Genomic DNA, 26,802 nt, shown 5'->3' on the forward strand with positions numbered 1-26,802 from the left:
AATGGGGAGTACCAACAGGCATACTTGCGAACCTGACTATCCAACCAATGATATTCGATGAAATAAGAGAAAATCAAGTGGGAGATGTGATGTTGGATAGGATTCGCGAGAAAATAAAACGAGGCAAAGCTACAGATTTCAAAATTCATGAGGATGGTAGTTTAAGGTATAAAGGTCGATGGTGTGTACCACAAAAATGTGAGGAAGTTAAAAGAAAGTTAATGGAAGAGGGTCACAATACACCCTACTCGGTGCACCCAGGGGGGACAAGCTATACAAGGATTTGAAAAAGGTGTATTGGTGGCCTAGAATGAAGAATGAAGTTGCGGAATTTGTAGCAAAGTGTTTGACCTGTCAAAAGGTGAAGATAGAGCACAAGAGACCCCAAGGGACTGTGTAATCATTAGAAATTCATGGATGGAAGTGGGATTGTATTTCAATGGATTTTGTGACTTGCCTTCCAAAGTCAAAGAGTGGAAATGATACCATTTGGGTAGTGGTGGACAGACTTACAAAATCTGCAATGTTCATACCAATGAAGGAGAATTGGAAGATGGAGCAACTTGCAAAAGCTTACATTAAAAATGTTGTGAGGTTACATGGAGTTCCAAAGGATATTGTGTCTGATAGAGATTCCAGGTTTCTTTCAAAATTCTGGAAAAGTGTACAGGAAAACTTTGGTACAACACTTAAGATGAGTACAACGTTTCACCCTGCCACTGATGGACAAACTGAGAGAACCATTCAAACCTTGGAGGACATGTTAAGAGCTTGTGTTATAGATTTCCAAGGAGGATGGGAAGATAGCTTGGACTTGATTGAATTTTCCTATAATAATAGTTATCATGCGAGCATAGGAATAGCTCCATTTGAGGCATTATATGGGAGAAAGTGTTGTAGTCCAATTTGTTGGAATGACATAAGTGAAACGATGATTCTAGGGCCTTAGATGATTGAGGATAATGAAGCAAGTAAAGGAAATTCAAGCTAAAATTCAAGCAGCTCAAGATCGCCAAAAGAGCTACGCAGATTTGAAGCATAGAGAAGAAGAGTTTGAAATTGGTGACAAGGTGTTGTTAAAGGTATCACCAATGAAGGGAGTGATGAGGTTTGGAAAGAAGGGAAAGCTTAGTCCGAAGTATATTGGTCCGTATGAGATACTGCAAAGGATAGGCAAAGTAGCCTACAGGTTGGCATTACCTATGGAGCTAAGCAAAGTGCATGATGTATTTCATGTGTCTCAATTGAGAAGATATATCCCTGATAAGTCTTATGTGTTACAACCTGAAACCATTAAGTTAGACCAAAGTTTAACCTATGAGGAAAGACCTGTCAAGATTCTTAATAGTAAAGTGCGTAGTACACAATAAGAATGTTAAGATTGTAAAAGTGTTATGGTCTAACCAAGAATTTGAGGAAGCCACTTGAGAAGCCGAGGATGAAATAAAAAGGAAATACCTAGAGTTATTTCAGGTATGTTAAGGGGACGTAACTCATTTTCTTTAAGGGGGATAGAATGCGGTAGAATTTCGCACTTTTTCCCTATATTTTTAGTTATTTTTGTGCTTCTTGCACAATTTTAACAAGTAATTTGAGTAATTGTGTTCTCAAAGAGACACAAAAACGTAAAGGTATGACAAAAAAACAGCAACATTATATAAAGTGAGAAAAAAGTTTGAATTTTATTTACCAAAGTTTCGGGACGAAACTTCTTTTAAGGGGGGTAGGCTGTAATACCCCGTATTTTTATACGTATTTTATTTAAAATAAGTATTTTGTGGGGTATATAAATAATTTGAAATGAATTATTTATGATATTTTGATTATTTATTTTAAACAAGTTTGGAAATATTTTATAAAAGGAAAGTTTTATTTAATTAATTATTTTATTAAGATGGAATTTAATTTAGGAAAGTTTTATTTTAGTAAAGTTTAATTAGGAAAGGGATTAGGAAAGATAAAAAGGGAAAGTTTAGGTAAGAAGGGTTTCTAGAGAAAGGGATATAAATATTCAACACTTGGGCAAATTAAACTTTGCCTAGAGTGGAGAAAACCCAAGGTAAACTTTCTCTCCCTTGGGTTTTCTCCACTCTGAGCAGCAGCCGGCAGTGTTTACCTTGGGTTTTCTCCACTGTGGGCAGCAGCCGGCAGTGGCGTCACCTGCTATCTGGCCACCCCTATTCTCAAAAAAAAAAAATTAATCTTTTGTTTTTATTTTGGTTTAAACCTTAGATGTAATTATAAATTATGGGTTTTGTGTTAATTTTATAATGATTGAGATTATGTATGGTGTAAATTAATTTTCAGAATTTAATTCTAAATAAAAAGACCCAATCTTGAAACCCTAGATTCATAAATAATTGATTATAAGGATTATGATTTAGAGTGGTTTAAACCTTTAATTTAAGGGTTTTAAAGCATAATTACAGCAAGATTTTATTAATATATATTGCTGGAATTTTTGGTAATATGCTAAAAATCAAGTTTCTTTAAGGAATTTTAATTACCCATTAATTGGGATTAAAGTATGAGATTTTAAATAAAATTTCAGCTTGTTTCAATTAAATTATGAGTGGTTTAATAAGAGTATATATTGCTGGAAATTTGTGTACAGTGGATTTTAATGCTCTATTATGATTTTAATTTTTAGGAGACTTTGAAGTGAGTGATTTCTATTAGTCGTGGCGATATTAAGATCGTATTCAAGGTACGTTCGCGTACTTAGCATATTTTTGATGATTTAGTGGCATGCTAGATGTGATTAATTAATTCCAAATAGTATCATGCTAGATTATGATTGGAAATTGTGGTTTGGTTGTCAGTGGTGATTGAATTATGAAGCATGATTTCATTGTGATGGATTATTGATTTGGAAATAATCATTTGGCATGTTGACTATGAACCACACTTTTATTTATGGCATGATAGAAAGCATGTTTAATTAAACTAAATGTTTAATTTGGTTTGGAATATCAAAAGTGAATTTTATTATGGTTCATATAATTTTTTTTATTGATGTTATAAGCATGGAAAAGGAGCTATGTAAGTGTTTATGTATACGAGGAGTAGATTGTATGTTTGTGCCTTAGTGCACTTAAGGTGTTTTTAACACCGAAAGATAGGATTTTTGGCGCATTAAGCGTTTAAGGTGTCTTTGACACCGAGGTAGATTTTAAAAGGGTTCAACATTAAATATTTTGTGGTCACTAATTATTCAAGAATTAAATTGGAATGTTTAATTGTTTGAATAATTATTATGATTGTGTGATTATGGTTTGAGAGTCATCACCAAGTTTAATAATATGTAAATAACATAAAGTGAAACAAATTACGCACCAAAACTCTTGGAACGTATATACCTTGAGTATGAACATATGGGGTTTTATATTTAGCCATAACTTCTACTAGGAGTACAGGACGCTGTATTTTCCTTTTATTATTATGCGTAGGAATTCCGCCACTTACGAGTGGTTCTTTTATACTGGCATGGTTAGTTCCCGTGTTAGTACCCCTTATTGGGGCAGGTTAGGGGGGAAAACCCGTTCGATGCGTAATCAATACTAAATAAATTATTTAGTTACTTAGTTGAGAAGTTTTATTGTATGTTGTGTGCTTGCGGCAAACAGGTGCAACAAGGTAAGTTGTGTGTTGATAGGTAAAAACATGTTAGTGTTTTTAATTACGCTTATGTACTCAGTTTGCTGATTGTATGTTTGTTGGCCTTGTCTTTACCTTGGCCCTATGATGACCCATTTTTAATGGAGAGTAGTGGAAACAAGTAGAGAGAAGCTTTTCAGGTGATGAAGCATATTCATTATGGGCATGAGTGAAGAGCGAATCATGATAGTTTCCATAAGTTTATGATGTGTTATTGCTTTAATTATTTTGTGATATTATTGTTTTAAAGACTAACGTAAAGGTTTTGAATTTGGTTTGGTTTTGTTAAGGGCCTACAATGGTTCCAAGTTGTAGGTTTGACTTTGTTTTACTTTGGTTTGACTTTACTTTCGTTTGTTGACTTTTTAAGTTGAGTCGTTTTAAATATTTTAAAGGAGAGTCTTCCGCTGTGTGTCTTTGATAGTTGCCTTAGCCGTTTTCACGGTGGCATTAATGTCCCAGATTTTAAGAGAAAGGAATTTCTGGGATGTTACAATAGCAGCCGGAACAAATTACATACGTCTCTCAAACATGGTGCTAAGACCACAGACGGAGAGAAACGCCTCATATTTTAGAAAGTCCGGGTGCGGTGTCTAATTTTTGGGCACAATTATGTGAGTCACATCATCCAAAGGTTCGGCGGTGGTCTCAAAAAATCACGGCTCTATTATTTGCTCCCAGGCCCTAGAAGGAATGCGAGGAAGGGGCACACTTTTTACCTAACAAAGCCGAGTCCTTATTGTACCGGTGAAGGAACAGGTTGTGGCCTAAAGAGGGCGAGGAGATCAAGTGAAAATTCTCCTACCAGCCGATCCACTTTGAAGGCTTGTCCAATGTCATCATATACTGCGGATACGTTGTCAAAGTGTACCATGCCCCAAATCCGCCTCCGGCTCATGTAATGCATGTGAGCAAAGGCTTCAAAATTCTTTTTATTCCCCTATGTAGGGGGAAGCGGAGGCCGGCTCTAATCACAGCCTCATAGCAACCGAAATAGTTATCGGCGTTGGCAATATCATCCTCCCAGGCCACCGTCGCCTCCGCGGGCGGCACTACTATGTCCCAGCCGACCCCTATTGGGTGTTTTTCCGTGAAAGCTTGAAAGCTACTCTCCAAGGTAGCAATGTCTTTAAGTGACATACCCACCTGCGTGGGGTTTGTCATAGTTGGCCCCCTTGCCGGCTGCTGATAGTCAGCAACAACGTCTTCTTGGTCAGAGCTAGAAGCCTTTGAGCCTGATCTTTCAGCAGCCTCTTCGCCGCCTGACTCCTCGTTTGAGTTATGAATCGAGGCGAACTCTTCGCCGCTTGACTCCCTTAAGATCCCATCACTAGGGGTGGTCGAGGTGCCACCCAGAGAGGATCCTTCTTACTCATCTGAACCCTCATGCTCCCCAATCCGGGGTAACTTCATCGGCGGGCACTTCTAGAGCACGCCGTCTCTTTAGATTGGTAGCCGTTTGTTTTACTCTGGCCATCGTGTTTTCCATAGACACAAAGACAGAGGGATTCGGGGATGAGCAAGGCAGGTCCAAATGTCAAAAAAAGGCACCCCTAGCTCTAGACTGAGCCGAACCAGGAGACCGGCTGAATACCCTAGGCAGTGCCGTGTGTGACGATGGAGAGTCCATTTATTTGAAAACGAATGTATACAAACGGAAAAAATGTAAAAAGCTGGAAGAGAGGAGAGGCGATTACCTTTTTGTGTAACTCTGAAAGCAGCCTCAGACGGTGACCGGTTGAGTGCGCTAAAACAGCAGGTGGATGCTTGAGAAATCACTACAAGCGGTATCAGAGTCTCTCTCTAGACTTGAAAAAAGGTCAAAGATGGGTAGAGAAAAGGGTCGGGGGGTAAAACCTATTTATAGAGAGGTAAAATGGGGGCATCCCCGTCATACCTCAGAAGGTGAACAGTCTTTTTTACTGTTCACCACTCACAGGGAGACGCGTGTCACAGGCACAACGTGGCCTGCCACGTCACCCCTGTGAGGGGAAAATGTTTAGGGTAAAAATACCCTACACACGTGGCCCAATCAAAGAGGGACACGTGTCAAGCCTGGACAGGTCCAACATGAGCCACTCACAAGCTGACACGTGTCAGCCTCAGATATCAGCTAGAATTACAGCCTTCAAGGCCCAATTCCCGAGAAAAGTCGCAAAACGGCGCAGCCCATTAGGTAAGAATGACCTAATGAGCACGTATTCCCATAACCCTATAAATAGGGATATTTTCCCCATTTTGGGGACACATTCATTTATTACACTACCCTACATTCTCTCTCATCAGAGAAAACACCTGATCTCGGAATCCGAGAAGATCTCACTTTACTTTTCTGCACTCTTTACATTCTCCTACACGTTCTAACTTGATCATCGGAGGTGGAGCTCCTACCAACCGGAGTCTCCATGTTTTGCAGGTACGGACCGCGACGGACCAGTATTGGTGACGTAACTCTCCCAAGGGACAAAAACACCTAAAACAATTATTATTACTAATAAATGATAAGTACTTTTCTTCCGCTGTAAATCTCTGTTAAGCCTTACGTAATCACGTGGCGGTAATACTCCCAAGTTACTCCCTAAAGTTGCATTATTATTGTTAATATTAGAGAGTAATTTGGGGGTGTTACATCCCTGTCCATCGAAACACCCCATCCTTTCCCCCATTACAGACATCCCTTCCCCAGCCCAAACTCATGACAGCAACAACAACAACTCTACGTTCAACCTACTACCGCCAACCACAAGTGACCAATGCCCATCGCATCCACAAACCTCACGCCAACACTAGCACAACCTGACACACAACTAATAATACCAACGAAAACCACCTTATATACATCGCAGCCTGAAATATATAACAAATCAGCCCCAAATCACTCAATTTGGAGGTGTGGTATTCAATGAGAAGGGAGGTTGATAATGCGGGAAGGGATATGGGTTGTTTCGGCAGTCAGGGAAGGTGGGGAAGTTTTAGGGCTAAGGCTGCGAAAGGGGTTGGTTTTAATAGTGGTTATGCAAAGTCGGGAGCGAGGGCTTCGGTTGCATAGAATAAAAATGCGGTTTCACTCGCGATTGCGGGACCGATTGCGCTAATGTGCTAACGGAATTGATGCAATGATTGCGGATCGATCACGATCATCTTGGTAGTATTTTTATTTTAGTGCTTTTGATGTATATCTATTTTTTTCAAAAAAAAACTTCGGTCCATTTAAATTGATTTTCGCCTATCAAATAATTTCCTATGTTTGTATTTCTTAGAAAATAAGAACAATAAGTTGTACAAATAAGAGTAACATGGAGTACCAAAAATTTTAAAAATTCAAAGATTAAAAAAGTCTAGAAAAGGTCTAGTGATAATTTAATGTCTCCTACTGAAAGCTATCATCCCCAAAAGTTATAACAATAACGTGAGTTCAAAAAGTAATAAAAAAAAATAAAGTAGTAAATACTGCAAAGGAACTACAAAATTTTGACAGTTGTCCCACTAACCTCCCCTTGAGTTTAATTTTAGCCTTTAATTTAATTTTCTCTCTCTTATTATAAAATAAGGGGAAAGAGAGAATATTAGAGAGAAAGATGTAGATAGGTAATTGTGTTCTCTTTCTCATATCAATAGACCATGATATATATACATGATGAGCATAAGGTAACCTTCATGGAAAATTAAGGTTTCGTTTAAGTAGGGGTTACAAAGAAGATAATGGAAAATGGGGGTTACAAGGAGGTTACAATGGGTGGCATTATACTAAGGGTGTTACAAGCCATAATGACCATCCACAATAAACATATTTTATAACACTCTCCCTTGGATGGGTATTATCTAAAATGGATTTAATGCGCATATATGCTGCCTCATAAAAAACCTTTCCAGGAAAAACCCCGTGGGAAAAAAACCATGGATAAGGAAAAAAGAGTGATCCCCCTCATTATTATATCACTGAAGATCTTTGAGACGACGCAATCCAATACGATAAACATTTATATCTCCATTCTTCTGAACATCATGAGTGAAGAGTGAAGAAAAATTTAGGTAAGATGTGATTTGTTCTGTCACCTTTGATGTATCCTTCCTTAAGTTGAGCAATACAAGCTGCATTATCCTCATATAGAGTTGTCGGTGCCTCTTTCCCAAATGATAAACCACAAACTTCTATTATATGTTGAATTACCGACCTTAACCATACACATTCACGACTAGCCTCGTGAATTGCTAAAATCTCATAATGATAGGAAGAAGTAGCTGCAATGGTTTGTTTCATGGAACGCCAAGAAATGGCATTACCACTATATGTGAACACATATCCAGTTTGTGATCGACCATTATGAGGATCAGATAAATAACCTGCATCTGCAAAACCAATCAAATTTTCTTTGGACAACTTTGGGAAAAATAAACCCATATCCTTCGTACCTTGAAGATAACGAAGTATATGTTTAATCCCATTCCAATGCTTGCGGGTTGGACATGAACTAAACCTTGCTAATAAATTAACTGAAAATGATATGTGGGGTCGTTTATGACTTGCAAGGTACATTAGTGCTCCAATTGCACTAAGGTATGGCACTTCAGGTCGTGTCAGACCAAGAATTTCTTCATCATTTTCCTGAGGTCAAAAAGGATCCTTCTCTACATGCATCAAGGGATCTTACAACCATAGGGCTGCTCAATGGATGTGCTGTATCCATAGAAAATCTTTTAAGAACTTTTCCTATGTATGTTTATTGATGCACAAGGATTCAATTTTCTAGGTGTTCAATTTGTAACCCCAAGCAAAATTTTGTCTTTCCAAGATCTTTCATTTCGAACTCTTTCTTTAAATAATTGACAGTCACTGAAATCTCTTCAGGATTTCTAATGATATTCAAATCATCAACATACACCGCAATTATAACAAATCCTGATCCAAATTTCACTAGTGGAACAAAAGCTATTAGCAACTAGCGAAATTTGTCTTTAGCAACTGGCGCGTGGGGCTGCTATTGCGGGGGCTACTAATGAGAATATTATTTGCAACTGGCTCTTGTTCGTTGCTAATAGTATTTATTCGAAAAGGGCAGTACAAGAGATGCTTGAGTTGCCTCTTGAAGGAATAGACAATAATCTTGTAATGTTTTCTGAAGCTATGAGAAGTAAGATTAGTCAACTATTCTTTTATTACCAACCTATTTCTCAGCCCTTTAACTTCTAACCAATTTGTAGATTTGATCTTATAGAAAAGAAAAAATTTGTTGATCTATCTAGTATACATAGAAGATGTGCAGTGAGGGGTATATCTAGCATTAGGATCACTCGTGCCCTGGGTAGGAATGTAGGATGTAGATATTGGATGAGTAGTTTTCAACTGGGTAGATTTCAAAGTTTTCTTTAATAGTTTTCAGCACCCTATGATGTCTTTTAGTAAAGTTGCAACTAAATGGAACTTTTGGAAGACTAAAATGGACAAATGTGACAATTATGCTGTGTAATTTGCAGTTATCAGAGACTTTCTAGATTTTCCTCTTATCTGCAGCCAATTTTCTAAGTAGTACATTAAGTTAATGAATCTCATAATCACCTTATATCAGTATTTCTAGTATGTCTTTCACAAGTGTGACTGCTCTTTCTTATACATCATGGCCTATTTTGGATGAATTTTTTTTACAGTCCTTTCCGTAGTTCAATCATTTATAGTAAGGTTGCTCACTTGCTCAAGCTTTATATAGTAATAATTTGTAGTATATTGGATATGTATATGTTTGACTTTAGTTTATGCTGATTAATGTTCATTTGTTATTATAATAATATTCTTTATGAGACTATAGTTTCCTATCACTAGTGGAAAAAACGCTATTAGCAACTGGCGAAAATTTGGCTTTTAGCAACTGGCGCGTGGGGCTGCTATTGCGAGGGCTACTAATGAGAATATTATTTGCAACTGGCTCTTGTTCGTTGCTAATAGTATTTATTCGCAACTAGCGTAGTGATGGGCCAGTTGCTAATAGTCTTTATTTGCATCTGGCGTTGTACTTAGCCAGCTGCTAATAGTGGTTATTCGCAGCTGGCATATTATTAGGCCAGCTGCTTATAGAATTTTTTTTATAATAAAAAAAAAGACTATTAGCAGCTGGCTTACTTTACGCCAGTTGCGAATAGTCATTTCTTTAAATAAAAAAAAATATTGCAATTTTTCCAAAAATGCTATACAATTATATACATTTTCAAAACAAATATACAAATTATATTATATGTACTATTGTAAAAAAATTAACGTTAATTATGAAGTATACATTAATTACAAATTAAAAAATGAATTACAAGGCTTCTAAAGAAACAAAACAGCAAAAGCATCCAGGAAGAATGAAATTTATTAGCAGTATAGAACAGCAGCACCAACAACTTAAATTGACTAAATTAGTCGTTCATTTTCCTCCAATACAACTACAATAAACAACAATAGATTAGAGACTCAACTAAAAACTAAGAGCTTCACCACCAAGCAACGAGCAACCAGGGTCTGCAAACCAATGCGCAGGTGAAAATAAAATACCGCACTACAATGTACTGTTAAGGAGGGGGTGAAGGGCTACGACAACCGGTTCTTAATATTAATAATCCGCAATTGTTCTAATAAAGACAATGTATAATAATAATTAATAATAATAATAATAATAATAATAGTTAATTTGACCAGGCTCTAGCAAACCAATATCAAAGCAAAACATGACATTCAAAAAAGCATTTGTACTCAACAATTGGACATTAGAAATTTAGAACCATATTCATGGAACAATCAAATGTGCTACATCGATGTTAACCACTCAATAACATTAAAAAACATAAAAGGGGATGACAAATTAATAATCCTTTTGTATTTAAATCAAGGTTAAATAGGAAGCCATAACTTTAATATTCAAATCACGGTAAAGAGTGATTTATTTACGTCCTTTTAACAAAAACTCAATAAGAAAAATTAAAACGGGATTACCATGAATTTCTCTGATTTTTTGTGGTCTGACTTATCAGTTATGATGTGTCTAACCGTCTCACCCTCATCACTTGTTGAAACAGAAATCACCTCACTACTGGTTTTTACTTGAACTCCTCAATTCTCTAACTCCTCCCTAACTTGTAAGAGATACCGTACTTAGCATATAAATGATTACAAGCTTTACAGGAGAAGTTACACCTTTGATATAGATTATAGGGCTAGAATTAGTGACCTTATATACATAATAGTGTGATCACCCTTTCACAGTAAGCCCTTGTGGACAGAAAACATACAACAATTTGCACTTCTTTTTAGGCAACAACAAAATGTTAGACATGATTAAATTTATATCACACCATAACCATAGGCAGGTATCATCACATGCCAAAGCAGGCACAGCATCATAAGATTCATAACATATAATATTTGACAAAGCTGCAAGATATATATACTAAATTGAATGGTCGACAAATGAAACATACGAAAGAGCTAAGATAGCTTGACACTCACCAAGTTCATAATAAAAGTCAACAATCCATAAAAACTTAGCCTAGAAACCATTGTTTGAGGCAAGAAGATCCACACCTATTTTAAAGCATATCTCATGAAATTGATCAACCTCTAAATGTTGGGTTTTTTCGTATATCATTCTGCAGATAAATGAAAAATAAAACTACAATACCATATCTCTATTTTATGCCAATTTGCACTGTTTAAATGGATTCTTTAGCATTCAAGTTTTAACAGCTTAAGGTCCCAAGTTACAGGAACTGTAATTAATCTCACTCACAAACACAAATGCAAATCAAATATCCTTAAAGGATTTGAATTGAACAATAAAATTTATTATTTGTAAAATTCTTAGCTAATGACCCTTCACACGGCATTTGTACTTAACAATGAAATAAAGAGAAACCCTGAGATCTAAAAGAAAAGTTAACAAGCTTAATTTCATACAGTTGAAAATTACAGCAAAAAAAGAGATTAATAGAAAAAATTACCTTGAAAAACTCCCTTCTAACGTCGTCGGCAACATCTTGGACTCTTGGAGGTTTTGATCTTAGGATCTCTTCTTATTGGAGTGTGATTATTGCTTGCATCCTGGGTCATACGAGTATCAGCAGCAAAAACCCTTATTAATTCCCAAAAGCCACAAAAGAAATTAACAAAAAACAATCAAAGAAACGAAAATCTCTCTCACTTCCATTACCTCTTTCCTTTTGTCTCTACGCACAAGCTATAATCGGATGTCGCCGGAGAGTGGTGCGCTGTGAAGTGAGCCTTGGGGAGAGATTTAATCATCTCTCTCTTCTTTCTCTTTAATTTTCATGGGTTAGGGTTTTCAAACAACTTTTCATTCGACAATCACCAAAAGCAAATCAAACCACAATCAATACAAAATGAAAACCTAATTTTCGATCCATATCACAAATAAATCACTATTACATAAAATAATACGAATATGTAAAATTAAATACCTCATCTAACTCGGCCTTATCCTTCTTAGGTTGCTTCAACTTTCCACCTGCAAAATAATTAGAACAAAAATTGTCAATTTTAAATCAAAATTCGATGATCGTTTGAAGTTAATTGTCGAAAAAGGTGAGAAAGGAACCTTGCTTAGACATGATTGGGCGCTGTCTAGGTTTAGGGTTTGGTCTGGTTTTTGAGTTTGAGAATAATTAGGAAATTTTTCCAGAAAAGATAAACCCAATAAGCCTTGAAGGAAAAAATGAAGATGTACTAAAGGATTGGAAGGCGAGTTCGATGGATCTCAAAAATGGAGAATGCGGAGCGAAAATGGAGAAGTTGCAAGTTGTTTCCCTTTTTTTCTTTATTCTGATCTGATGAGAGAGAAGATGGGTAGGAAATATAGAATTTCCAATTTACTTCTTTAGTAGCGGGCCTCTCAGTGTCAATTGCGAATAAATGTTTTATTATTTATTTAACTAATATTAGTAGCGGGCCTCTCAATGTCAGTTGCGAATAAATGTTCAATTTTTTTATTTTATTGTTATTAGTAGCCGACCTATCTATGTCAGTTGCGAATGGAATGATATTTGGAACTGGCATTTAATAGGCCAGTTTCTAATATATAATTTAACTTTTACACACCAATAATTAGCAACGTGCATAACTATGTCAGTTGGTAATGACATATTATTTGTAACTGACATTTTTGTAGCCAGTTGCAATTAGTATTTTAGTAACTAACATATTTAACGTCAGTTGCTAATGGGGTGCTGCTTATAGCGTTTTTCCCACTAGTGTATACATGATAGGATTAAAAGATAATGTAGTACTTCATCACATGTAATTTGGGGATAAATTTATATGACTATACCAATCTAATTTCTTTGGAATATGAAAGTTTACATCATTCATACTACCGAAAGTTTAGGCCAAGTTCAATATCTAAGGCTAATACACTATACAAGATTAGAAAAATAATCACTAAATAAGGCTAGTTTTGTTCAAAGATAGGTTTCTTTAATTGACAACATACATCTCCTATAACACCTGTTCTGGGCGGTCTCTAATATGTTCTATAGCAAAAGTAGAAGATGGGAAAATACTTGTTGTATTAGGTAAATGGTCTCTTTTTCTCACTCATTTCAATTTTCATAATTTAAAACAAAATATGTGCCCTCCCTCAATATTCTTGATCTCTCTACGCTGTTCATTCTAGTCTAGTCTAGTTTATAGATCATTTAAAGAATTTGTGTCACTTGGCCTAGCCAATAGAAATTCTAGATTATATTATATATACATCATTAAAATATTCTTGGAAACTATTGTTAGTTTAATGAGTTATTTTAATGAGGTAGGACTAAACAGATTGGATGGTATATTTTGATCAATTTTAAGCTAAAATTTGCACATAAATTAAGAAGAATATATACCCAACAAATAAGAACATTAATAAAAAAAATTATTCTTTGATGATTTTTTTGTATTTCAAATATTGGCAAATGTAAATACTAATCTTCTATAGTTTGATGAAGTAATTTAGTAAGTTAGTGAGTTATTATTTGTGGGTTAAATCTATGATGGGTTATGATTGGTATGAGGATCGGAGATTCGATAAACTTGTTGTCAATACGTAATTATACTTGGCTTCTACAAACGAATGATGGATGGTTTAGTGATGTTTAAAAGGTTTTGCTGCCCTTTAGTCAGTGGGAATACTTGGTGCTTAGTGTATACGATAAGTTTGGATCATGACTATTATATGCTAATTATATATTATCTTATTAATTGCAGAGTAGCTATTCCATATTATATCGTGAAACTATGTCCTACATTTGAGGAATAGGAAGTGGTTCAAATTGAGGTTGACGTATTCTTAATGTTGGGGGAATTAGAGGAGTTTGTAAAGAACTACCTTATTAGGTAGTTGTTGACATTTTTATTAGGTCGGTAGGGTTTAATCGTTTCTTAGGTTTGAATCAGAGAGACTTCATTAGTTTGCATTAGGAGGTATTTTTTTTTACTGTAACAATTTTGTTTCTACCGGGGCTTTATAATATGCATTATGTAGATCCTTTAGCAAATTTATTTTTTGTCTTTAGATTATGATGGTGCTTGATTCTGTAACCGATTTTATCTTGAACTGTTATGAAATCATGAAAACTCTTTTACTACAGTTATGACCCTTCAAATGTTATATCTCAGTTGTTTCTTAGCTTAGCTTACAACTTTTTGAGCTTAATTATAATCATTGGTTTGTATTTGAAAGCATTCTAATTTGCACTACTGCTCATTAAAGGAGAGGAAGTGGTGGTCCTGGTTATATAAGCGATGCTGGAGAAACCGAGCTAAAGCTTCAACGTCAAAGATTTTTTTTGTGAGTGAAGGTTAGTAGGTTACAATGCATATTTCTATGTTAATATTTATAAGTCATTAAATCATATAGGGCATCATGTCAAAATCTGGGATATAAAAAGCCTATTTCTTTTTTATATGTAGCATTACTTCTGGCTCTTGTAATTGTATAATCAATGCTAGTTTTGAAACCAGTGCACTTGCTAAAATCACACTCTGGATGAGCTCACGTGAGCCAATCTTTTTTGCATGGAAGTGTACTTAGGACTTTCTTTCTTAGTGTACTAATATACTTCTCCTTGAGCAAAACTCTATCTCATTGATTGGCTTATACTTTTTCTAGTATGAAATTGTAGTTAACTAAACATTTGACTCATAACGACAGAATTTTGGAAAGCAGAAAGCGTCTGCTGGCAGAAAGTGTATCAGTTCGTGTTGTGCATTGTGCTGGCCGGAGAAAGCAAGGTGTTTTAGATGCTAGTGCTGCTGTAGTCGGACGCTGCTCTTTGCTGGCTTGGACGCTGCTAGTGCTTCCACTTTGCTGATTGTTGTTGCTCCAATTCGAAGCTAGTGTGCTCTAATTAACTAATTGTATTTTTTTTTTCCCATTTTTTACGAACAAACAATGTAAATTTACAAGCCATTAATGAAAATATTTAATTTTATGCTTATATATGTACTGAATTTGCTAATTAAATTGGCTGGAAAACATTTAATGCTATATACATAAAATTATATATAGTCATTGTAGTATTTGTGGCAAACAAATTTATTAGCCACAGTAATATTTGTGACAACATTGTTTATTAGCCACGGTAGAATTTGTGGCAAATAATTCATTAGCCACGTTTATATATATGGAAAGTGAATTTATTTTCCACGTGAATACCCGTGGCATAAAATCTAAAATTTGCCACGACATCCATTTCCCGTGGTAAATTCCTAGCCACGGCTTCTTCTGTCACGGGAGTAAATTTCAAAATTCCCGTGGCTAAATTACGTAACCACGGTAATTTTAAACTTGTGCCACAGTTTTACCCGTGGCACAAAGGTCAATTTGTTGTAGCGATAACAAAGCGGCATAACCATGTAGTATACATGCGGCAAAACAAAGTCATGATTATAGCTAACATATGAATGCGGCATAATTCATCAAAAATTGTAAGAATCTATATAAAATAGTATATAAAAAAACATACATAGATGATTTTGTTCCTTTGCTATATTATTTTACTATGGTTTCCTCCGATTTTCGATAGCTAAAGCAATGGTGCTGATAACATATTATAAAATAAGGGGAAATAGAGAATATTAGAGAGAGAGAGAGATGTAGATAGGTATTGTGCTCTCTTTCTCATTTCAATAGACCATGATATATATACATGATGAGCATAAGGTAACCTTCATGGACAATTAAGGTTCCATTTAAGTAGGGGTTACAAAGAAGGTAATGGCAAATGGGGGTTACAAGGAGGTTACAATGGGTGTCATTATACTAAGGGTGTTACAAGCCCCAATAACCATCCACAATAAACATATTTTATAACATCTCTTTCATTCTCTACATCTCTATTGTTTGCAACAAGCGAACAATGGAGTCGGCTAGAATCTGCAATATAAGTTCAATTTATTTGTATTTATTTATTATTCCGTTAAGTGGTAGTGAAATTCAACAATATGGGATTTGGGTGGTAGCAAAAAGTATTAAAAAAAAAAAAATTAAACCGGTAGCAAATGTGAATCGAGGTGTTTTCCTGGTAGCAAATGTCAAAATTTCTTAGAGAAAATTAGGGTATACAATATAATACAGGATTAACTTAAAAATTTATAACGTAGCATTTTTTTTTTAATTAACGTGTTTGTTATTTGATTGATTTGTTTATTTCTATCTTATAATTGATAAACACTTAAAAAAAAAATTCAAAATTTGTAATATTATGATTTGAAACCCCCCCCCCTCTTTTTTTTTTTGAAGGAATTATGATTTGAACCCCTAATATATTTTAATAATATTTTTTTTTACATGAACATTTTTATTTGATCATGTACTCATTAAATTCGAATTTTTTTTTTTCCTATAAAAAAAACCGAATTTCTTCTTGTAATTGTTGTATGACTTATTTATCAATGAATTTAATCACAAAAAAAAAATTATTAATTTCTTTTTACATAGACACTATAATTTAAAGAGACAAAATTATAAAATTACGAGTAAATTAAAATAATTAATTTTCGGATGTACTCTTAGCTTGTACCACTTAAATTGAGATTATTATTAAATAATCTAAAGTTTTATTATTAAAAGAAAATCGACTATATTTGAGATTATTAAACCAATCTATCTATAATATTATTAAAACTCATGGGAACAACATGCTAACAACATGTGTCACTCATATGCCACATATGCACTACATGTCATCCTATGTGCCATCCCTCTTCTCTCATCATATTGAATTGTATTAATGTTTAGTCTTTTTAACAAAAACTCTTCATTGGTCTAACTTTAATGCTATATAATACAATAGTGTATAATTTAATTGAAAAACTTTTCATATTGACCTCTTATTACATTTTCATTTAGTTATTATTATTGTTCAATATTAACTCTTCTGAATTAATTTAATCAAACTTATAATTTATGATGATCTGGGGATCGCCCGGGTCAATAACTAGTTTTTTTTTTTCCATTTCTTAATACAGATGATCTACTGATCTAGTATATAGGCTCAAATCCGAACCCGATTAATTGCCATTCTTACCTCTGTAAGTTTAGTCACCGGTGACTCTATATACTCTGTTTCCGTAATTCTTGTAGTCCCTCAATCCTAAGCTCCAACTCTCCAACTCATTCTTACTCATTTTCCACTTTTCCATTCATCTGGGTTTGTAGATCAATACTCAAATCTTGCAATTGCACCAGGTACATCCTCCTCCTTTCTAAATTTACCATTGATCTTGTTTATCTGGATTGTAATTGGAAATATTTGATCTAATAGGAAAATAAGATTAAATTCAATTGAAAAGTTGGATGAATTTGTTCTCAATTTCAATTGAAAAGTTGGATGATTTATTATCTTTCAAGTTGGGTTAATTTTGTTTATCAAGTTTGGAAATCCATATTATCATGAATTAATATGAACTCATGAAAAAGAGGGCATTGTTTTTTTAAAATAAATGTTTGAGATGTTATTTTGCTTTGATGATTGCTTGACTATGATAACTTATTGAAATTGCTGCTGAAAAATTCTTAGTGGGTACTAATCATCTACGAGTAACTTCATGGTGCTGTTGCTTTTCTCTTTTTCTTTTCTTTTTTTTTTTTTTTTAAAAAAAATTTCTTTTTTAAATTTTAAATGATGTCAATGTCCCTTTGTTACGCAGTGATCACTACTTTGATTGAGTTTTTCGGTTGAGAATGGTTTATCTAATGTGAATAATAGAGGGCAATTCTTAGGACCCAATTGGTTTTTTTGAACACTAAGAAATCCATCAACTATTTAAGTTCTAAAAGAAATTATTGGAATTATTGTTATGCAAATTTGATTTTTATAAGTCATGACTGTTTCCCCTCTAGTATGAATTTGCTAATTTCGTGGTCGAGGTGCTCGATTTATTGTTTGATCTGAAGAATTTGCGGTCATTTGTAAGTTAAAATTCTTATGTTGTCATTTATGGAATTAGGGTATGCTTCTCCTGCCTTGTTACCGGTTTTATTGGTTGTCGTCGTCCTATCAGATAATGAGATCCAGCAGTGTTGGAATCTGGTCTCATGTTTATCACTTCAAAAAAAATTTTGTGATTTCAAATTGGTTCTAACTTTGATTTATGGGCTACTTTTACAGATTATATTGCTTTCAACATTGTCCAACAAACAGTTTTTTCTTTGTGGATTATTGATAATTAGATTGCTGAAGTGTAGCAGTGATTTGAGGACCTCAGTGAGTACAGTGACGAATTGAATTCCGTGTGAATGAAATGGAGAGTCCTAATAATGATGATATGGACTCTCTGTTTGAGGGAATGGTTTTATTTACTCCCCAAGTAGTTGATAAACATAATGATAATTCTCATACAGAGAGTTTTTCTTCTATTAATAGTGGTGACACATCAGCTTTATCTTCAGCGCCTTCACCTTCATCTCAACCCCTTGATGAAAACCTATTCTCTGATTTAACTGTCATCACTCCTTCCCATGTTGAAGCAATTGCGACTGAGACATTGACGCCATCAAATAATCCGTTTGTAACGACAACAAGCACAATGAAGTCTGAGCCGCAATCAGCTCCGGCTGCTACTATGTTTCGGCAAATTTCTAGAAAGAAGAAAAGAGCTGGTTTAAGGGTTGGGTATGGAAGGGATTTACAGCACACGGATGATCTAGAGCCTTTGCAAAATTCTTCTGAATCATCTCTTGACAATGAAAACTCTTTGCCAACTGCCACCATGTCTGTCAATACTAATTTGAATATCAAAGCTGATGATAATTTAGAAGTCCCTTCTGTCTCTTCCCATCCTAGCAAAATGCTAGAAGTTGATTCTTGTCAAGTCGAACATGAAATTGAATGTATTCGTCTTGGTTCAGAAGACACAGTAGAAAATCAAATTAATATTGCTTCTTCTTCTCTGGATGCTAGAGAACTTCCTACCATCCAGAAGCAAGAAAAAGAAGAGGAAGAAGCAAATTTTGATTCTGTGGAGGTGAAATATGAACATGTCAAGGCTCAAGTGTCTGAGAAGCTGAGACAAGCTCGAGACCAGGCTTTATCTATATCTGCAGCAAGGAAGGATTCTAGGAGGAGGAGACGAAAAGCTGCCGAGAATGTTGAACTAGCATCTTTAAGGTTCAAGGAAATTGAAAAGAATCTTGAAGAAGCCTGTGAGGCAGAAGACTTTGAAAAGGCAGAACGCCTCAGTGAGAACCTTGCGGCTGCTGAAAAGGAAAAAGAATACATGTTAAATGCACTAAAAGATGCCGAGGCTGAATGTGATACTATTGATTCGAAGATGGAGGAAGCACTGAAGGATCAGATTGCTGCTGAGGAAGAATGTGTCTCTTTGCTACACCGATTTTCAGTGGTATGTTTTGTTTTCGTCATATATATATATATATATATATATATATATATATCTTCTAGGATACCTTTGACTAAATTTGGACTGCTGTATTGTCCCCCTGGCCCTCTGCAGGATTGATATTTATGTTCTGTCTACCTTGAATCCATAGTTTATCTTCCTCTTATCTAAAGTCTCCAAAGCATCATATTATAATTAGCTAACAAAGCGGATACTAATGGTGAATTGTCTGTACTATCCAAGTATTTGTAAATATAGAATTTAATGTTTTCGTCATGTGTGCACTAATTAGAACATGTGTTTAATATAACGAATAAGTCAATATATGAATACTTTGGAAGTCCAAATTTTAACTGTTTTCGTTTACTAGCTCCTTGCTCCAATTGAAAAGCTCCACATTTATTCTGAATTGAGCTTAGATAAATGGCCTAATGAGTGCAGCCAGATATGGAACTCCCAGAACACAGAGTCGAATTAAAATAATCTATGGTGTACCTCCTAATTCTCATTAACATCTAAGACAATGAAACAGAAATTGGATGATCATAATTTAGTGCTTATAGATATTCTTTTTAGGAGCTATTAATTAATTATGCATCAAGAATTCTTACAACTGTCAAACTGCTTTGCAATTGTAGTTATGTGAATCAAAAGGGATTGTGTGGGAGGTTATCTACTTATGGTTCTATTTAGGCGTAGACTTGTGACTTGTCACTTTCTCACTTTGAAAATGTGACTTTGAGTTCTGGATTATTTGAGTGTGCCAGAATAAGGTCTTTCTTTTCATCTTTTAATCCTTCCTCGTTTTTCTTTTTGTCTACTGGTTCCTAAAGTCGAATTGGTGTCTACATAGGCTAGTGAGGACATTGCGTTTTGGCTGGTACTTGAAGAGTAATAGAGGATACATGTTCGTTTAATGGTAGACCTTTTCCTTTTCAGTTAAATATTCAGCTGTGGGCTATAATACGGAGATACTTGTTAGTTGTTACACATTTTACTCTCCTTTTTGAAGAGTTAAGTTTTGAATGCAGATATATGTCCATTTCCTTTATGAGCTTTTTTTTGCTGGTCAATACTTCTTTTAATCATTTAATTTTATACTACAGTAATTTAGAAAAATGTGCAATGTTCTTAGATTTCTATGTAGGCAATCAGTCTTTACTAATCTTTAAAGTACATACTGGTTGTTACTAATCTGTAAAGTACATACTGGTTGTTAATGCAACCTTTTTTTTTTTTTTTCTCTTGTGTTATTTTAAACGTTTATAATCTACATACTCAGTATATGAAAACATTAGGAACCAACTCTAGTATTTTTTTTTTCTTATTCTGAAAAAAATTACTTTTTTTTTTTTTTTTTAATGCTCCTCTTTCAACACAACACGACCTGGATGTGGATTGCACTCGCTGAAACAAAAAGGAATGGGAATAGAGTTGTTGTACAAGTAACCTCTTTTTTCAGATCTAGGGCTGGCTTTTAGAATAGAAGATTTTGTCAGTGAAGTACCTTAAAGATAAAAGTTAAGGCTTCTGATCTTTCAACAGCAATAGCAAGTCTAACAACACTTGGTATTATTGTGACTGATGGGAACCAGCTCCCAGAAAAAAGAGGAGTTGAAGGCTGATTGCTGCTAAGGAAAAGAGTGAGGAGATGCATAATGAGAGTGGGAGAGGGGAAAAAAGTGAAATTGGTTGAGGAGAAGGTTAAAATCTCTAAGGGGCAGGGTTCACATATTTTTATTTACCCTCTTGCTTAGCTTTATAGTCATTTGAAGTTGCCAGTCTTCTTTTTTCTCTTTGTTTATCTTCATGTATTTGCTGTTTAAATTTTTATTTGATGCGTTAAACTACGTTTGTAATTATCAATTTAGTTCTGTATTTCATAACATCCATAATTTATCCACTAGATTAATTATATATTTTTGTTTATTTCAATACAAGTTTCCATGTTCTTAATTTGGGCTTGTAATAACCATTTCTACCAATTTTATGTATCTTGTGTGTGCTGGACTCTTAGATCAAGTCAATAATTGCATCCGAGTTTGAGCCTTTTTTTTTGTTAAACAGTTTGCATGAGTATTGTAACCTATATGCCTTAACAAATTTGCCCAATGGGTTGGGGAGTGAAATTTGTTGCATAGTTCATTCATATGTTTGCATGAGCACTTATATTGAATAATAGTCCATCAAATCTTAGGTGATTTCACTTGCAAATGATCAGGTAGTCTGCTAATACTCGTATATACGTTATTTGTAAAGTATTCTTTTTTGAGTTTGACTTGTTTGACAATTCTTACGTGTTTAGCATTTATCACTCACTGTTAGGAGCAATAGGTATTTATTTGGATATTATGCTTGTAATTTAAATATTGCTACTTCCTTCTGATAGGATGCAGTGAGCAATGCCGATGTGATTTTGGAAAATGTTGAGGTCGATTCTTCAAAGGAAATGGTTGAATGGTTTATGTCTGTTGAAGCTGTGGAGACAAAGAAGTTGGAATTAGAAATCGAGTCACAGTTAGTAAATGAAGCTCGTGCAGCATTGGCTGACTCAATTGAGCATTTAGTTGAAAATGATATCAAGGAAAAAAAAGTCCTTTGTGAGAAAAAAAAAGTTTTGACACAAGAGTTAGAGGAACTTTTACGTTTGGTGCAGGAAAAAGAGGCAGAGATAGCTAAAAACGATTCTGAAATTGAAGCAGCTGACAAAAAGATAGCTGAAGTAGCTGCTGGTTTCAAGGATCTCCAAACAGGAATCGATTCCAAGTTTGAGAATTTGCAGAATGTACTCTCTCAAATGGAATCAGAACGTCAAACTTTATTGGAAAGGAAGGAAAAAATTGATTATCTCATTACTCGGGGAAAGAACCGGGAGAAAGAACTTAGGAAGCTTGCAATGGATTGTGAAGATGAAGCCAACATGTACCAAGAAAATCTTAGACTCAGGAAAGCTTTGGTGATATCAGTTCTTAAAGTTAGAGAAGAAAAATTAAGGCTTGCCCAAACAGAGGGGAAAATTGTGACTGATACTCAGATGCTCAAGCAGGATATTTCTGCTGCAAGAGTCGATCTTCAGGTCAATTCTGCTCTCTAGCCTCTATTCTGTTATTTGCTGTATATGTTTCTTTACCATTATTTGCATATTTCTATGTGAAAGGGAGAGTGTTTGTGTACCACAGTTTTCTTTAACATCATTGCATGGTTCTGTGTGAAAAGGAGAGTATCAATGTACTGCAGCTTTCAGTAATGTTTGAATCATGTGAGCAAAAGTCTTATGCTCTTCACATTTTGCTCACCCAAACATAGACAGCCATGGAGAGTGCCATTCTTTTGAATGCGATTTGCCATCCAAGTATCTTTTTTGGGAGGGTGAAAAAGCTATTTGGTTAGCGTCTTGAATGATGATGGATATTAACATAATATTGCCTAATTTCTATTCATTCAGCATACTATTCCAAATTAAGATGAACAATTTTCTTTAGGATGTCAGCGCAGTATAGCAAAATGTAGTTTGTAAGCTAGTTCATCCTCTGGTCCCCTCTCTGTCTGCCTCTCTGAGTTTATACTACGAAGTATCTGATTTTATTTTTCAGTTGTTCCTCTTTAAATGTTTTATTATTCACATACCCCATTTTGAAGTATTTTTTACCTTTAGATGAAAAGAAAATTAGTCATGTAGAATGTTATACTACTACCTCTGCTCCCAAAAGTTTTTTACGGTTACTGTTTGCACACAAATTAATGTAATTGGTGAGAGAGTGTTGATGTGGTGAATTGTTGTAAGAAAAAGGTGGAAAAAAATAAGAGAGTCTGTTAAAAAAGGTAGTTGTAAGCAAATGTTGGAAACAATATGAATGTATGATAGAGCGAGTGAAAACTTGTTGCCGAAATTGGAATAAAGTAAAAGTGTAAAGAACTTTTAGGAACGGATTAAAACAAAAGGTGTAAAGAACTTTCAGGAATGGAGGTAGTACGTCTTATTGTACATTTCAAAATATCAGCTTTAAAAAATATTTACTAATGTATACAAGTAGATTTTGAAGGTCAAATTATGCATTGACGAAAGAATTTTATATGGTTTCCCATTTAAAAGTTGGAATTGTCGCTGCTTCTTTTGGGCAAATATTTTTATTTTTTACGTAGTTTTTTTTATTTGTTGTAACTATGTGTGTCCGACACATTCTTTGGGAAGTTGTGGTTAGTGGGGGTGGTCAGGGGGATAAGCTTGTGTAAGTGACTTAAGTACTCAACTATGCTTCATTATTGAATTTAATTTTGAAATACCTTTAGGTTAGGAAATGTCAGTGTCAAGCACACAGTATTACTAGCAGATACTGGCCACTTGGCCAGTTATGACTCTCACCTTGTGTAAGTGTGCTTCATCAATTTATTTAGCTTTTGAAATTCCTTTAGGCGGTGAAAAGGTTATAGTGCCTTGTACACAATATCACAAGCAGATATTTGTGTCTCACCTTGTGTGTTTATTTCTTTTAAAAACATGTCAGGTGTGCTAGATGGCATTTTACTTTCCTATTATACTCTTTAGCGGTTTCCTTTGGAAGTTTGGATGCAAATAGGGCCTTTATTTTCTGTACTGTAGTTAAATTGAGAGCTGGAGAGGATAGGTTGTAGATGGTTCTTGTATAAGCATGACACCCATATTTTCAAGGTTTTCAAATTAGGACTAAATGGAGTTGGGATATAGGATATAGGATATAGGATTTAGAATATAGCCAGCTATTTTTTTTTTTTCGCTGGCATGGGAGGAAAGTGGGGTTTGGCAGAGTTGAGAGGTTGGCGAGGGTCACGGAGTTTGTTAGATGTTTGTGCTGGATCTGAGGGTCATGCTAAGTGAAACATTTACTAAAATTGTGGCTAGCTCCCTTTCCTCTAGTAAGGCCAGAATGCTGTAATTTGCTAACATATGTGACTTCTCTCTCTACAGCAATTATCTTCCAATAAATCAAGCATCCAGCAAGAGTTTGCTTCGATAAAACAAAGAATGTTTTTTATTGACAAAAGGATACCTGAGCTTGAATCAGAGAAGAAAGTTGCTGCATCTGCCAGAAATTTTAAAGAAGCGGCGCGTATTGCCTCTGAAGCCAAGTCATTGCTGGCTGAAAAGGAAATTTTGCAGAGTAAGATGGAGCAGTCTGTGTCAGAACTCGGAAAAATTGAGGAGGGGATTCATGAGACTACCAGGAAATTGCATGAGATTGAAGAACTAGTATCATCAAAGGAAAAAGAGGCAGCAGTGGCCAGATTTCAGAGGCTACATCTTATTTCTGCTGCTATTTCATGTGAAAGATCAGCTGCATTAGAGCTGGGTGATCTGGAAGAAGCTAATGTGCTTCTTGCAGAAGCCGAGGCTGCAGATTCTGAAGCAAAACAACTTCAGTTGTTACATGATATTAACACAACAGAACTTGGAAGTCTAACTGAGCAGATTATCCCCATGGAGTTTGTTTCTAGTCTTGATGGGAAGCAGTTGGAAGAATTAGCCGCAGGTGGTAACCAACTTCCCTCTTGATGTTGTAAATGGACCTGGTTGCTTGTAATTTTTGTAGGATATTCAAGTTGCAAAGGAATATTGGAAATTTTTTCCTCCAACTATGAGATGGTATTCATCCATTTTGTTAGAAGTCTTCGAATGTTCCTGGATTCATGCTACTGTATCATTTTACTCTGATGAGAACTTCTGCGCATTACTGCTTTGAGCTTATGTATCATGGACTATCAATATGAGGTATTTTGAGGTTCTCTGTGAGATTTCTGGACTTAAGCCATTGTGATAATACTGATAAATAGTGAGTGGGATAGTCTTTCAAAACAAAAGGATGATGATTTCTGAACAATTTCTGCCATTGAGATTGTGTAGCTGTGTGAACAATGCGAGGTACTATAGCTTTTGTGCCACCGGAAGGGTCATTATTAGACATCTTTGATCAGAAGCTACTTTAGGCTCCCCTTAATGTGTAGGAACCAACGCTAAACAGAGGCCTTCCTGAACTTGAAAAATTGGGGAGTGGTGACTACAACGCATGATCTTGTTGGTACAAAACCGTGATTCTACTCTTTCCAGATAAACTTGAAGCTAAGATTAACAAGTAGGAGCACGCTTTACATACATTTATTATATAGTAAAGGTGCAGCTCCCGTCCAAAACGTGGAATATTATGAACAAAACATGTGAAAAAAAAAAAAAAAAAAAAAAAAAAAAAAAAAAAAAAAAAAAACCAGATGTGAAAATAACATATGTTGAGAAGAAAAAAAAAATAAAAATATATATATATATATATAAAAGCATCACTTTTATACCACTTTTTACAAGAGTATAAATACCAAGACCCATTTTAAAGAGGAAAAATACACTTTAATAATCCCAATTATTGACGATTTATTTCTAATAATCCCAACTAAGGTTTATTATCTCAACTATGTTTGTGTTTGCCTTCAATAGTCCCAATTGGTCAACACTAAGTCAAGGACCTGTTATAATAGGTTACAATAACACGTGTCCACACGTAATTGGTCCAAATTTAAAAAAAAAAAAATATAAGCATAAAAAAAAACCCAAAATTCAGCCATCTTCCTCCACTACCAAAACCTAACCCCACCCATAAACATGCTGACAAGCGGCCAGCCACTCCCCTTAACCACCGAAACCAGCCGGCTACCCATCTAACTTACCCCCGAAACCACCCAACCGGCCACATCGCACCTGTTCACCACAACAACAAGCAGCATCTTCCCCTGCCGCAACAATCCACCAACCAATGCAGCTCCTAATTCACCAACAACCTACAACAACAACAACAAACAACAACCAACCAACCTGCACACCTTGTAAGCCCACCACCACAACAATTGAAACCAGCCAACGCTTCACACCACCAACTCCCCTCTATCTCACACACTTCCCCAATTCCCCCAACAGAACACCAAATCAACCCCTACCACACCATAACGACTACCAGCTCGCAACAACTTGCACAAAATCACCAACATCAACAACATGCTTCCCTTGCCGGAGTGAGGCTTCAAGAGGAAGTGAAACCCTTGGCTGGATTTCATGCGCGGCTGGAAATTTGGAGAAACAGAAGGTCGGACGGCGAGTTTCGGTGGTGGGAAGGGACAATTGGCCATTTTTCGGGGGTTAGGGAGGTGAGATGTGGCCGGCCAGCTGGTTTTCAGTGGGCCGGGGTTTGCTTATGGTTTCACGAGGAAGGGGAGGGGGTGGCTAGGAATTGTTTTTTTTTTTATTTATTTATTAA

General features: G+C 35.3%; 1 protein-coding gene across 2 annotated transcripts; it reads left to right on the plus strand.

Moving 5' to 3' along the window:
• Positions 1 to 17,223: 17,223 nt before the first annotated feature.
• Positions 17,224 to 25,696, plus strand: LOC145567573 (uncharacterized). Of its 2 annotated transcripts, none has more exons than XM_081626886.1 (4): positions 17,224 to 17,375; positions 18,298 to 19,531; positions 21,918 to 22,604; positions 24,474 to 25,696. In XM_081626886.1, exons 2-4 carry the CDS (start codon positions 18,431 to 18,433, stop codon positions 25,056 to 25,058), a joined length of 2,373 nt encoding a protein of 790 aa, XP_081483012.1. In that variant the 5' UTR covers positions 17,224 to 17,375; positions 18,298 to 18,430; the 3' UTR covers positions 25,059 to 25,696. The 2 variants fall into 2 exon arrangements, with proteins under 2 accessions (XP_081483012.1, XP_081483013.1); XM_081626887.1 differs by having other exon boundaries at positions 18,360 to 19,531.
• Positions 25,697 to 26,802: the final 1,106 nt, after the last annotated feature.

The sequence above is a fragment of the Chenopodium album genome, chromosome 11, assembly GCF_948465745.1.
Source record: "Chenopodium album chromosome 11, dcCheAlbu1.1, whole genome shotgun sequence".
NCBI classification, from domain to species: Eukaryota; Viridiplantae; Streptophyta; class Magnoliopsida; order Caryophyllales; family Amaranthaceae; genus Chenopodium; species Chenopodium album.

Bases quoted from the DNA above. Each gene is read 5' to 3' on its own strand.
- LOC145567573 (XM_081626886.1), top strand. From the start codon at position 18,431: ATGGAGAGTCCTAATAATGATGATATGGACTCTCTGTTTGAGGGAATG. The intron at 19,532-21,917 runs GTATGTTTTGTT...TCCTTCTGATAG, and splicing joins TGCTACACCGATTTTCAGTG to GATGCAGTGAGCAATGCCGA. The intron at 22,605-24,473 runs GTCAATTCTGCT...CTCTCTCTACAG, and splicing joins CTGCAAGAGTCGATCTTCAG to CAATTATCTTCCAATAAATC.